The sequence below is a fragment of the Rhinopithecus bieti genome, unplaced genomic scaffold, assembly GCF_001698545.2.
Source record: "Rhinopithecus bieti isolate Rb0 unplaced genomic scaffold, ASM169854v2 scaffold_2432, whole genome shotgun sequence".
NCBI classification, from domain to species: Eukaryota; Metazoa; Chordata; class Mammalia; order Primates; family Cercopithecidae; genus Rhinopithecus; species Rhinopithecus bieti.
Genome location: NW_016804136.1, coordinates 776,130 through 790,130, shown reverse-complemented (window position 1 = coordinate 790,130; position 14,001 = coordinate 776,130). Strand labels below are relative to the sequence as shown.

Below are 14,001 nucleotides of genomic sequence, written 5' to 3'. Positions count from 1 at the left end.
ATTTCCTACTCCCAAGTTCATAAAGATATTTCCTGCCCTCTTCTAAAAGTTTTTAAGTTTTCCCTTTCACATGTAAGCGTTTGAGCTACCTGAAATGGGTTTTTTTCTGTGCGGTATGAAGCGGTAATCCCTGATTGTTTTTTCATATGTATAACCAATTGTTCCGGTACTACTGATTGACTGTTCTTCCTTTCCCACGGATTTGTAAGGTTTTCGGTCACAGATCAAGTTACATGTATGCAACAGTCTGTTTGGGGGCTCTTCATTCTATTGCATTGGTCTATCAATTCGTGTGCAAGAATACACTGCTTTATGATACAGTAGTGTCTTCACACTAGCTAACTAGCTAGTTGTTATAAAGATGGACAAATCACTTTACCACCTTCCCCTCCTCCTCCTCCTCGTCCTCCTCCTGCTCATCTTTGAATTAACAAAAAATACGGCAGGGTGCGGTGGCTCACCCCTGTAATCCCAGCACTTTGGGAAGCCGAGGCGGGCAGATTACCTGAGGTCGGGAGTTCGAGACCAGCCTGGCCAATATGGCGAAACCCTTCTCTACTAAAAAAGTACGAAAATTAGCCGGGCGTGGTGGTGGACGCCTGTAATCCCAGCTACTCGGGAGACTGAGGCAAGGAGAATTGCTTGAATCCGGGAGGCGGAGGCTGCAGTGAGCCGAGATCGCGCCATTGCGCTACAGCCTGGGCGACAGAGCGAAACTCCTTCTTAAACAAACAAACAAACAAACAAACAAAACCTCATAATACCTACTCATAGGGCTGTAATGGAGATTAAAGGAAACAAGAATGGTATGTAAAGCATCGGATACAGGGTAGGGAAGAACTCAACAGTGGCTTTTATTTAATGATGCTGAACGTACTGATGAAACAGGGATCGATCTTTGATAAAGGGATCAATCTTTCCGGGAGCCTCAGTTTCATTTATAAAAAGAAGAGGATGAGTTAGCATACCATTTCTAAGGCTCTTGCCACTTCTAAGACTGTGATCCTGGCATTTTATTATCTAGAGACCAGGCAGCGAGACATTGATGGGCAGTTGGTGTTAAAGTGAGAAAGTCGGTATCTGCGCAGAATGCAGGGTCGAACCATGAGCAAGCAATCATATCTGCCACAACAGATAAGAACTGGGGCTGGCCGGCCTGACGACTCTCAACGGGTTAGACGCGGGCTACGATGACCTTCACGATCTTTTCTGGCAGCTGCACGGCCACGCAGGGTCGGGACTGCCCTGCCTACGAACAGCACTGTGTGCCAACACAGGACCACGGTTAAGCCTCCCGGCCGACTCCCCCCGGAAACACAACCTCGGAGAAGATTCCAGACAGGCTCGCAGAGGCACGGGCAAGGATGGAACGGAGCCGGGAGCTCGGTGGGAAGAGGGGAAGCCCGCACCGCCCCCGGGATGTCACCGGCGCTTCTGGGAAATGTAGTTCTTAGCCGCATCCGCAGCCCCGGGCTCTCGGAAGGCGGACTACAGTTCCCTTCAGCCTAGGGAATGCTTTGTGCAGCGCGCTTGCGCGGTGTGGCGGCCGATGCCGCTATAAAGGCTTGTTTTGCTGCGGGGCTCATGCTCGGGAGTGTGGTTGAGAGGCTGGCGCGGCTGTCCTGGAGCAGGGGCGCAGGTAGGTGATGGCTGCTGCCGCACCCCTGCCCTCCAGCTCGGTTGTCACGGGGATCACCCCTTTGCATTTCCTCGGGGCGTGGCGAGATGTGGCCAGGGCTACGAGCAGTTCGGGGGACACTGGAGACTTGGGGAACGGGATATGGCCTCCCCCGGTCTCCTGCCGCTGCCTCCTAGGCCTGTGAGCTCGGGGTCTGGTGACTGGGTCGTTTGCTGGAAGACTGGCAGGTAGGGTCGGGATGAGCGGGCAGGGTCGCGGGCTACGTCTCTGGTCGCAGCCGCCAGGGGGCGCTGCGCCCGTGGGCCGTGGGTGTGGGTCGCGCTCGCCTGGCCAGGCCGGAGCGGGCTGTGGAAACGCCCTAGGGCCCGGGCATCCCAGGCGAAGCCAGTCTGAGAGAAGCGCCCACCCGGGAGGCTGTGCAGCGGGCGGCTCGGGGCACCCTGCTCAACCCGCAGTGGAGCCGCCAGCGACCTTCGAAGTAAGTCATCCCCTTCGTTTTTGCAAGCGGGTAAATGGAGGTACGTGACATAAGCACGCGCAGCAAACCCGTGGCTGAGCCGGGAACGTAGCCCAGGTCTCTCCACGGTCATCCAGTGCTCTTTTCGCTTCTGCCACACAGAGCTGCGGGTGGCTTTGTGTTTATCACACGGGTCATTTGGTTTCTGCACAGACGGAGGGGCTGGAAGCAGGTGGGCACAGGAACGACCGGGAAAGTTTCAGGAGGTCTTGGAGGAGGAGATGGCTAGGTTTTACTGGGGCCTGCAGCGTGCATGAAAGGTGAGGTTGCTTGGAGACGCAACAAGTGGATTACAGTGGGTGTGGTAAATACGTATCCCTTTAGCGTGGTGTCTTCCTTGTGCAGCTTGAGGGCCTGGAGGTGATGGAAACCTACTCAGGAGTGTTGGGATGACTGCAGCTTGCACACACCAGTCTGGCCAGGCAACAGTTCGTGTAGTCCCGTGCAACTCTCCTCCTGCCATGCAGTTGAATCAGTATCATTGTGTAGGGAGACTGTCGACACTTTAATCAGTGGAAAGAGAATCTTGGTAAAAAAAGGTCAGCTAAGTGGCCTCAACCCTGTTGGGACTTCTTTGGGGCCCTCCCACTTTGATTATTCTGCTTCTACCCTTGTACAGGTCTGGACAACAGGTTTGTTTTCTACAAACAAAAATCCCTTCTCTTTCTTCCTCTCTTGATAGCTGAGGCAAGTGAGCATTTAAAAAAAGATTTTCCAACAACTTCAAAGGAGAACACGAGAAGATAGGGAAATATAAATAGTATCAATAAAAAGGCTGACCTGGGGATCCATCCTTGCTTGCTTGCTTCAGACTGGGGCTTTGTTTCTTTCCAAACCTGTCAGGATTCCCAGCTCTTCGCCGGCCTCCACGTGGGGTGCCCTCTTTTATGTTCCAGATACACAGACGATGGTGTCCTTATGTTCAAGGCCATAGACAGTAACTTTGTGCCTACTTTGGGCCTGCCTGCTCCCCTGATTGTGCCTCTTTTTCCAGGAAAGTAGAGATGAGTGTGTTAGAGATAATGGAACACTGTTCCCCACACCCTTCATACATAGGATAACTTGGTCCCTTAGGATAGTTTAGCAGTGTCTACCACAGCAGTCACTCCAGGCACAAAACAGTCATTATTTGTGTCATAACAGGGAAGTCGTTTTTTCCCTGCCCCTCTCTGCTCCTGTGCTCCACTGATTCTGCCTTATCCTTTGAAATAAAAGTGGTTGAAAGAATCTTTGGTTATCATGGGTGCTTAGATAATTGAGATGATGTTCGTGTTCTTCTTGACATGGCATTTCGTATAGTGGATGAGTTCCAATGACCACCTCTCTTTCAAACCGCTAACCACCCCAACCCCCACCTTTAAAAAAGGTAGCACTAATCGTTTCCTTTTCCAGATAATCAGCTAAGCTAGGGAACCCTTGAAGGGGAAGGTTAGACTTCCGTGATTCTCGTAACAAGAAGGTTACTCTGATCTACAGCTACAGCTCAACACTGGGGACACTGGCAGATGCCAGGTCTGTTTATAGTTTAGCCTTAATGAGGTCTCAATGACGTGAATTGCTGCGCTCTGGCTTGGTGAGTCGCTGTTCTTTATGGTGTAGTTTGTCATTGGACAAGGTGACTTTTTTTTTTTTTTAAAGATAAGTAACAGCTATATCAACTTAGGGTACTTGAACCAGAATTCTGAAAGGCAAGAAGTCAAGCTTTCTTTGGACTGGAAACCTGTTTTTGTGGAGGAGAGTTAGTCTTTTTTATTTAGAGGATTACTAAGTGTTCTCTTTTTATCTGACACCCTAAAAAATGCATTATAATGGTTAGAATTTTGTGCTGCAGAAATAGTACTTTTAAGTCACAGTAATAGCTAGGGATTTATGGAATCCAGAAAGCAACACGGCTACACGTTTTTAATTTCCGTTGGAGGCTAGTCTGAAAGGTGTTTTCTCAGCTTGTCTCTGGGAGGCTGTGACCCTTCTTAGAGGGGGGAGGAAACATTTTAGAGAAGTATGTATGTGTTTTTTGTTTTTAAGTGACCTGAGTTGATACAGGATATTGATTAGACTTAGCCAGGCAGGCAGTGGTTTAGAACAGAGTTTCAGGTAAAAACTAGGTAAGACTTAGTAATACAGGATGGGGAATTTGTTTTTGTTATTGTTTTTTAATAACAGCTTTATTGCCGTAGGATTTATATGCCATGAAATTCACTCTTCTAAAGTATACAATTCAGTGGGTTTTTTTCAGTGTATTCACTGCATTGTGCAACCATTAGCACTATCTAGTTTTAGAACATTTTCAGTACCCAGGGAATTTGTGTTTGAAGTTATAATATTGTTTTAACTGTATAACTTCATGGAGCTTTAAAATAACACCAGCTAACCCATTAGTTAATTATAAAAAGGCAGAGATGGAATATATCATTGGTAGAATAAGTGTTTGGTAAGTTTTTATTTAGTAAAATTTAGTGGGAGAAATGATGTCCACTTAAAATTGTAGAGTTTTTAATACTTGGGACAAACTGAAATTGTTTCTATGAAGTCTTTAAAAAAAAAAAAAACCAACCTATCTATATGCTGTATACACTGGATTTGAGCTTAGTTGAAGAGAGTGAGTGTCTCTTTAGTAGTGTGTTTACTTTTCTAAATTTTTTTCCCTTAGAAGTGGGAGAAGGTAATTTTTCTTGATTCTCTTATACTGATTCTTTTTCTTTAAAAAAATGAAATGAAAATCTTTGAACTATTTTGAAAATTAATTTTGTAGCTATAACAGTAGAAAGTTTAGTACTTTTGCCTTTTTTTTTTTGGTTTGTTTTCCGTATTTTAAGGCACTTGAACATATGGTTAAGTACTGTTTAGGAAATAATCTATTTCTTGATGAATTTTTAATTTCAGGAATTCTGATGTGAAACTAAGAGTCTGTGAGCCCTGGAACCTCCACTCAGAGAAGATGAAGGATATTGACATAGGAAAAGAGTATATCATCCCCAGTCCTGGGTATAGAAGTGTGAGGGAGAGAACCAGCACTTCTGGGCCGCACAGGGACCGCGAAGATTCCAAGTTCAGGAGAACTCGACCGGTCAGTTTCCCTTCCTGCGAGTCTCTTATCTGCTTATTGTACTAAAACACGTCTTCTGTTTTTCATATAATGCGTAATTTAGAAACTTATTTTTTGGCCGGGCATGGTGGCTCACACCTATAAACCCAGCAGTTTGGGAGGCCGAGGTGGGTGGATCACCTGAGGTCAGGAGTTCGAGACCAGCCTGGCCAACGTAGTAAAACCCTGTCTCTATCAAAAGTACAAAAATACCAGGCATGGTGGCAGGCGCCTGTAATCCCAGATACTTGGGAGGCTAAGGCACAAGAATCGCTTGAACCCGGAGGCAGAGGTTGCAGTGAGCTGAGATCATGTCACTGCACTCCAGTCTGGGTGATAGAGTGAGACTCAGTCTCCAAAAAAAAAAAAAAAAGTAATTTTCTTTTTTGACTTTAGGTTACTGTTAAGAATTTATGGTTATTTATGAGTCTCTGGTCCATAGTAAGCACTCAATACGTGGAAGAGAGGCTGGCTTTCAGCTTCCCACCTGATCGGTGCTGAGCATTCTCCTCTTTTTCGCTTTTACTCTATGTTGGTGCCTTCTGAAAAGGCTGTGCTTAAGAGAAGACAACTTATTGAGGAGGAGGGGTCATGGGGCGACGACAGAGAATATAAAGCCAATTAAGCTTCATTCATGTACCTAAACAAACTTGGTGTTTTCTTGTACTTTCTGTCATCCGTGTTTAAAATGTGAATCTGGCCAGGTGCAGTGGCTCACGTTTGTAATCCCAGCACTTTGGGAGGTTGAGGTGGGTGGATCACTTGAGGTCAGAAGTTCGAGACCAGCCTGGCCAACATGGTGAAACCTTGTCTCTGCTAAAAATACAAAAATTAGCTAGGCGTGGTGGCAGGCACCTGTACTCCAGCTACTCAGGAGGCTGAGGCAGGAGAATCACTTGAACCCAGGAGGCGGAGGTTGCAGTGAGCCGAGATCACGCCACTGCCCTCCAGCCTGGGCAACAGGTGAGACTCTGTCTCCAAAAAAAATGAAAAATAAAATAAAATGTGAATCCTTTGGAGAGACTCAGATTTCAGAACAATTCTAGATAGTTGTGGGATAATCAGTATGTTTTTCAAGCGAATTCATAAGTTAAGCAGTCTTTAGATAATAATCTAGTTTCCTCCAAGGGAAATAATGAAGATGCATTTTCACCTGGAGAAAATGTTCTTTTTCCTGAGGAAAAAAAGCATATCTTTTCTTACAAAAGTACCTAATAAAGCAGAATGGACTAGGTTTAGGAAGTTGAGGTTTATGTTGGTGTATTTGTTATGTGAAAATTTGAGAAAAGTACAGACTTTGCAGCTGGCACTGGCCTTTCTTTAGCCTGATACTATGTTTCCCTCTTTGGTTGTGTTAAAGCCATTGCTTTATTAATTAACATTTTCTTGCTAATGAGTCTTCTCTGTACCCTACTGTGTATTATAGAATGCTTTTCCGTTCAGATTTAACTTCAAAGAAACAGGCTCAATGTAATCAGTGTCAAATACTTCTCGTGGTGCCAGTTTTATAACTTCCTCATGTCCTTTTGTCTAGACCTTATGTTGATTAAACACTGTCGAATACCCTCTGAGTGCTAGACACAGTTAGTGTAAGGTTCAGAGTACCTTTATTTATAATTGCCATTAACTTACAGTTAATGGCAATTATAAATAAAGGTACTCTGAACCTTCAGTTACGGGATTTTGTGTGAACATAAGCTTTTATTTCTCTGGATTAACGCCCAGGACTGCGATTGCTGGGTCATATGGTAAGTGCATATTTCGTTTTGTAAGAAACTGCAGTACTCTTTCCCAGAGTGTCTGTGCCATTTTACATTCCCACCAGCAATGATCCAGTTTTTCCACATTGTTGCCAGTACTCAATGTTATAATGTTTATTTAAGCCATTATTATAGATGTGTCTGGTATCTGATTGTGGTTTTAATTTGTAGTTCCCTAATGGCTACTGATGTTTGAGAGTAGATTTTTATCTTAGATTAGTCTTGAAGCAATGCAGAAAAAACCTGTACAGGAGAAAGAGATCAAATATAGGGAGCAGTCAGGAAGCGGCTCTGCCCATCCATGTCAGGCCAGGCTTCTGTTGTAAAGCATAGAAATGAGGATGGAGGAAAGGTGTTTCTAGAAGATAGGGAGGCATTGGGGTGTCTGGGATTGATGGTAAGGATTTAAACCTATTCATGGACATAAGGGAAGAAAAGGAGATTAGGGAGATATTAAGAATGAGTTTGGGCCGGGCACGTTGGCCCACGCCCGTAATCCTAGCACTTTGGAAGGCCAAGGCTGGTGGATTGCCTGAGCTCAGGAGTTTGAGACCAGCCTGGGCAACACAGTGAAACCTCATCTACTTGGGAGGCTGAGGCAAGAGAATCTCTTGAACCCAGGAGGCGGAGGTTGCAGTGAGCTGAGGTCTCACCATTGCATTCCAGCCTGGGCAACAGAGTGAGACTCCGTCTCAAAAAAAAAAAAAAAAAAAAAGAATGATTTTGAGTTTGAAGATGTTGAATTTGAAGTGCGTACGGGTAAAATTATCAGTAGGTAGAGCATAGACAAGAAGTAGGGTAGGAAAAAACATTTAGAGCCTTTAGTGTGTCCATGTAGGTGAAGCTGTGAGAGTGAGCAGGCTTACCAAAGGATGGCTTGCAGAGCAGACGGTGGAGGCTGTGGAGCTGGTATGTGGTCCTGTGAAATTTCTGGGGACAGTGTCCCCAGCTTGTTAGAGTAGAGTTGACATCAGGGTATGCAGTGGCAGCAGTGAGCTTTTCCTCTACAAAGTGGAGAAGAACAGCAGTTAGGCACCGCTGGGCCTTGCGTACCCTAAAGGATACAGAGTCAGCCATCACTGAAGCCTTATCTCAGAGAAATACGAAGGCTAATACCACTTTTATAAAATTTCAGGAATCCACATGAATTTTATTTTTATTACTCTTTCATGTTTCCTAAACTTGTTTTTTTTTTTGAAACGAACTCTGCCTCTGTCGCCCTTTTTTGAAACGAACTCTCCCTCTGTTGCCCAGGCTGGAGTGCAGTGTTCCGATCTCGGCTCACTGCAACCTCCGCCTCCCGGGCTCAAGCAATTCTCCTGCTTCAGCCTCCTGAACAGCAGGTGCCTACCTGCTGTTCTCTGTTACCACGTTGGCCAGGCTGGTCTCGAACTCCTGAGCTCAAGTGATCCGCCCGCCTTGGCCTCCCAAAGTGCTGGGATTACAGGCGTCAGCCACCACATCGGCCATGAACTTTTATTTTTTATTAAATTTTTTTTTGTTTGTTTTTTGTAGAGACAGTCTCACTGTTGGCCAGGCTGTTCTTGAACTCCCAGCTTCAAGCAAGCCTCCCGCCTCAGCCTCCCAGAATGCTGGGATTACAGGCATGTGGCACCATACCCTGCTCCTAAACTTTGAAATTTGAGTACTGTTTTCCTGATTTTACTGTATCCTTGTAATCTCTGAACTTTTTTAAAAGATTTCTTTTATTCCACTCTCTTTCTGTTACTTAGCCTAGACCTAGCAAAACAACAACAATAAGCCCATAGGTTTATTCAATCTATTTTTGTATATACATTAAAATGAATGCATAGCTACTAAGTATTTTTGTAAGTTCAGACACCATTACCTGCTTGACTATTACCTGTCAAAAAACAAAATTTCTCAGATATATTTATCTTTAACTTGTCTCATGATACAAGTTTGCTGACAGGTGGAACCAGCAAGATGACAAAAAATTTTCTGGCCTGAGATGGTATAAAAATGGATAATGTAAGTAGTTGGGAAGCAGAATTCCTATATAAGCATATAGTTTTGTTTTTTAAAGTAAGCAGTTAATTGGGCAGAGATTGCAATTTCATGTCACATCATGATAACCATCATTTTTGTATTAGTTGTTAGAGACGAAATCTGGGACAGGATCTCCCAGGATGCCAGGTATGCCTGCTACCCGTCAGAAATTTAAAACAAACAAAAAAATGCCTCTAAGTAATAAGAGATAAGGATACATCTGTGGCTCTTATGTGGAAAGCAAGGTTTCATTCACCACTATTAGCCTTTGATATGTCCAGTTAACCGGGAAGCAGGAGACCTATGCTGCTGGTGTCTCATGCCTCTAATCCCAGCACTGTGGGAGGCCGAGGGAGGAGACTCGCTTGAGTCTGGGAGTTCACAACCAACCTGGGCATCACAGTGAGACCTGTCTCTACAAAATATAAAAATAAATTAGCTGGGCATGGGGGTTTGTACCTGTAGTCCCAGCTACTTGGGAGGCTGAGGTGGGAGGATCACTTGAACCCAGGAGGTCCAGCTGTGATTGTGCCACTGCACTCCATCCTGGGTGACAGAGCGAGACCCTGTCTCACCAAAAAAAAAAAATAATAAAGAAAAGAAATGGTGTCAAACAGAAGTCAGAAGCAAAGTACCAAAGAGTAAGTTCTGACTTCAGGCCAGTGCTGTGCTTTTTTCTTCAAGGTGTGAAGAAGTGAAGATGCAGATTACATGGTTTGTCCATTTCTTAGTATTGTGACCAAATCATTCTCTTGGAATATGATTTGGAAAAATTGCTCTAATAGTCACATCTTCAAATATTTGTAGTTTCTCACATATGCTTAGGGTTGAAATAAAGCATTCGCACACCTACACACTTTCTTTGGGACTATAATGTTAATACTTGTGACACAATTTGAGGCTTAGCAGGCATCCTTTCATCCTGAAGTGTTAATAAAGTGGTGGCTTCTGTTGCTGTTAGTTCTTTGAGCCTGAGTACTAACTTTGGCTGGCATTAGGCTGGCGTTATTTCAGCTAACATGAAGATTTATACCTAGGCTACTCCTAAACACTGTTCCTGTGCCTGAGGCATGATTATTCAGGCATGGTTCCTTTTTTTTCCTATTTGTGTATGCACATGTAGCTCATATGACTGCACAAGCCCTGATTTTTTTTTTTAAGATGCAGTGTTTATTCATTTTTTTAATTTAGCAAATATTTGAACACTCTTCAAGATGCATGCACAGCACTGAACCAAGTGGTCTGGTGCAGATAAAGATAAATTGGTGCTGGGCCTGCCTGTCCACCAATAGAAGCTTAAACTCACAAACATGTACTCTACATAGATGACTAATTTAGGTGCTGGGGGAATTAGTAAAACGAGAAAGTGCTTCTCAGGGAACACTTTAGGAGGAGGTATCATTTGACTGGAAACTTGAGGAATGGGTAGAATTTGGAGAAATGAAGAACTTGCCAGGCAAAAGAAAGAGTTGTGGGTTTTAGGGATACCTAGTCCCTGTTGGTATTGAGCATAAAATGTATGAAGTCTTAGCTATAGTACAATACCTCAGTGAATTTCACATTATGTGTGTTTTTCGTTTTGTTTTTTATTTTTGTTTTTTTGAGGTTGAGTTTCCCTCTGTAGCCCAGGCTAGAGGGCAGTGACACGATCTTGGCTCACTGCAACCTCTGCTTTCCGAGTTCAAGCGATTCTCCTTTCTTAGCCTCCCGAGTAGCTGGGATTATAGGCACATGCAACCACACCCAGCTAATTTTTTGTATTTTTAGTAGAGATGGGATTTCACCGTGTTAGCCAGGCTGGTCTCGAACTCGTGACCTCAGGTGATCCCTCCACCTTGGCCTCTCAAAGTGCTGGGGTTACAGGTATGAGCCATCACGCCTGGGCATGTGTGTTCTTGAATAACAAGCCAAGGAGTTTGGATTTTAATTGCTTTAATATTTAAGCAAAAGCAAGACAAAGCTTGTCAGATGCTTTTATGAGCTTTATTTTATTGGGGTGGTGGTTTGTTTTCTTAGTGCTCTCAGGCAAAGCTGAGGGTGCCTTGTTTTTTATTAGCATGTCTAATCTGGGAAAGGAGGAAGAATGGAAAAATAAGCAGAAGTGGGCCAGGCGCAGTGGCTCATGCCTATAATCCCACCACTTTGGGAGGCCAAGGTGGGCGGATCACGAGTTCAGGAGATTGAGACCATCCTGGCTAACACGGTGAAACCCTGTCTCTACTGAAAATACAAAAAATTAGCTGGGCGTGGTGGCATGCACCTGTTAGTCCCAGCTACTTGGGGGGAGGCTGAGGCAGGAGAATCGCTTGACCCTGGGAGCTGGAGTTTGCAGTGAGCTGAGATTACATCAGTGCACCCCAGCCTGGGTGACAGAGCAAGACTCTGTCTCAAAAAAAAAAAAAAAAAAAAAAAAAGAAGAAAAAAAAAGTTCATGTACCCTTATTACTGGCACATGATCTTTAGTTATTTTTTCCCCTTCTCTCAAAAATGTGTCATTGGTGGGATTTTCTTCCTACCAAATTAGAATATTCTGTGTCTAGGAAAGGTAACAAAGCAAGTATTCATAAAATCCAGGGCTCTTACTTAGTATTTCCTTAGTTCTGTGGTAGGCTGACCCTTTAACCTTGGTTGGAGTTTTCATAATTAGTGATTTGAAATATTTTGGTGAGCTCAAGTTATATGTTAGGGATCAAAGATGTGGGTCTAATCTCTTACCAGAAATGATTCGAAGATGTATTGTTAGGAAAGAAATAGGGCTCATTATAGAAAATGTACAAAGTGTGTAAAGTTATGGGAAAAAAGTAACCACCCTTAATTCCTCTACCCAGAGACAACCATTGTTTTCATGAAATAGTTTTGTCTAGTACATTGTACTTTTAGAGTTTGAAAGCTTTTCTTTACAGACTAAGGACGTGTAAATTTGTTTATGCCCTTGTGTTTTCCGAGTCAACAGTATTACCTGTGAGTCGGCTTGCTGTTAGGAAGGAGAGCAGGAGGAAGGAGATTAGCATTTTGCAGCTCTGCATTATTTTTCTCTTGATTGATACTCAGTGACTCAGCAGATTTTCTGGACAGGGTTAAGATGAGTAAGAATACCTGCATTTTTTTTTTTTCTCTCCCTGTAGGCATCCATAAAGCTTTATGAGGCTCAGTAGTCTCTTAGGCACTGCTGGGTGTGACACCGTATCTGGTCTGGTGCCAGGTATTGGTCTCCAATAGCAGCCCAGAGCTCTCGGGCTGAGATAACAACAGTGCTGCGATTGGTGCAGAGCCCAGGTGGCTCTCATGCTTGGTAACTGCATCCACAGCTCGCTGGGGCTCTTGAGGTTGGGCTGCTGCCGGGATCATGAGCTCTCTTATGCGGTCTGCTGCAAGACTGCCGCAGCTTTCCTAGGAAGTGCTGCTTAAGGGAAATAAATATAGCCTGTTGGCATGAGTTAAAGGAGGTTTCTGTCAAAGGGGAAGAAAAGTGTTGGAATTAGCTTCCTGGTTTTTTTTTTTTTTTTTTTAAGTACCTAAATCTTTGTTAAGATGACTTGGAGGTTACAAATGGTTAATGGAAACTTTTTCAATGAAATCTTGTTTCCACCGTTAGGTGGTTTCTGTTAATGCTTTCTTTAATGTCTTACCATTTTTCCCTCTCTCTTAGTCAAAATAAAAGGTCAACGCAAGAAACAGGGCCTCCGGAAGGGTTTGCAACTGTCATTGTTAAGCTTACAGACTAAAGTGAAGTTAATTTGGTGCACTGAAGTCCACTAATGAGCAGAATTAAATTTATCCTTTCCCTCCCTGCCCCCCTTTTAAGGAGTTAGCCAATTTAGATGATTAGATGTTATATGTGTTTTAACTGCTTAAGATTATTTTCTGAATTAGCTGTTCAAAGAATCAATTGTTATTAGATATCAGATGAGAACTTCCACTTAACAAAGCCTGCTCGTGGAGGCAGAAAGCAAGACTGACATGTGTACTTTAAAAGATGGATGGAACCTCAAAGGCCATTCTGCCCAGTCCCCATTTAGCCTCACCTCTCTGTAGGTGAGGTCCAGGAGAGACACTTACTCGGCAGACTATGCTGGGGCTGGGTGAGCTTCCAGGGATGTTCTTTCTGGAATCCGGTGGCTCAGAACACAGTACTTGGCTCCTCTTTGAAGCATGATGGCTCTGTTGCCTGTCTCTGGCCCAGTGTGCTGGGCTGCCAAAAAGAGCATGGAACCAGCCAGGAGATGCCATGACACTGACAGCTGTACCTGACCTTAGAGTTCAGGGTATGTTTTCAAAAGCGAATCTCACTAAAAAGGATTTATATGTTATTATGAAATCTGTATTTATGTGGTGGAAATAGACACACTCAGGCTTTTAGAGATAAATAAACTACACAGAATGGGTTCCAATAAATGGCTGTAGTTGTTTGGCTTTTTTAAGAATCCTGTGAACTTGACAACCTTCTGTTTACTTTTAATTGGTATTATGCAGGTATGATGTTGAGCAGTCACTTAGTTTTCTTAAATGTTGTGTCTCCCAGTAGAAAAATAGCCAAGCCGCTCAGCCCCTAACCTTTGTGTTTGCTTCTCACCGTGGTCAGCAGTTCTGGCCGGCTCTGCAGTACGGCGGTCACATGATGGAACCCTGAAAGCCTTGTACTATGCATTTAACACACATTGTGTTAGGCACTAGAGGAAGTTTTATTTACAAATTATATTTTAGCCTTTGTTTTTTTTTTTTTTTTTTGAGATGGAGTCTCTCTCTGCCACCCAGGCTGGAGTGCAGTGGCACGATCTCAGTTCACTGCAACCTCTGCCTTCTGGGTTCAAGTCTGCCCTCAGTCTCCCAAGTACCTGGGATTATAGGTGTGCACCACCATGGCTGGCTAATTTTACATTTTAGTAGAGAGGATTTCACCATGTTGGCCAGGCTGGTCTCAAACTCCTGACCTCAAGTGATCCACCTGCCTCAGCCTCCCAGAGTGCTGGGATTACAGGTGTGAGCCACT

The 14,001-nt window shown here is 44.0% G+C and overlaps 1 protein-coding gene across 8 annotated transcripts in view; it reads left to right on the top strand.

Annotated features, from left to right (window-relative positions):
* The first annotated feature begins 1,037 nt into the window (after positions 1-1,037).
* Positions 1,038-14,001, top strand: part of ABCC5 (ATP binding cassette subfamily C member 5) — a 33,468-nt gene continuing 20,504 nt past the window's right edge. For 2 of the 8 annotated variants that reach the window (XM_017865890.1, XM_017865880.1), the window contains exons 1-2: positions 1,673-1,866; positions 5,040-5,223. In XM_017865890.1, coding sequence (XP_017721379.1) covers positions 1,781-1,866; positions 5,040-5,223 — 270 coding nt within the window. In that variant the 5' untranslated portion in view covers positions 1,673-1,780. Of the gene's footprint in view, positions 1,640-1,671; positions 1,867-5,039; positions 5,224-14,001 lie in introns of those variants that run through there. The other 6 variants (XM_017865904.1, XR_001884135.1, XM_017865916.1 and 3 more) reach the window with 6 other exon arrangements.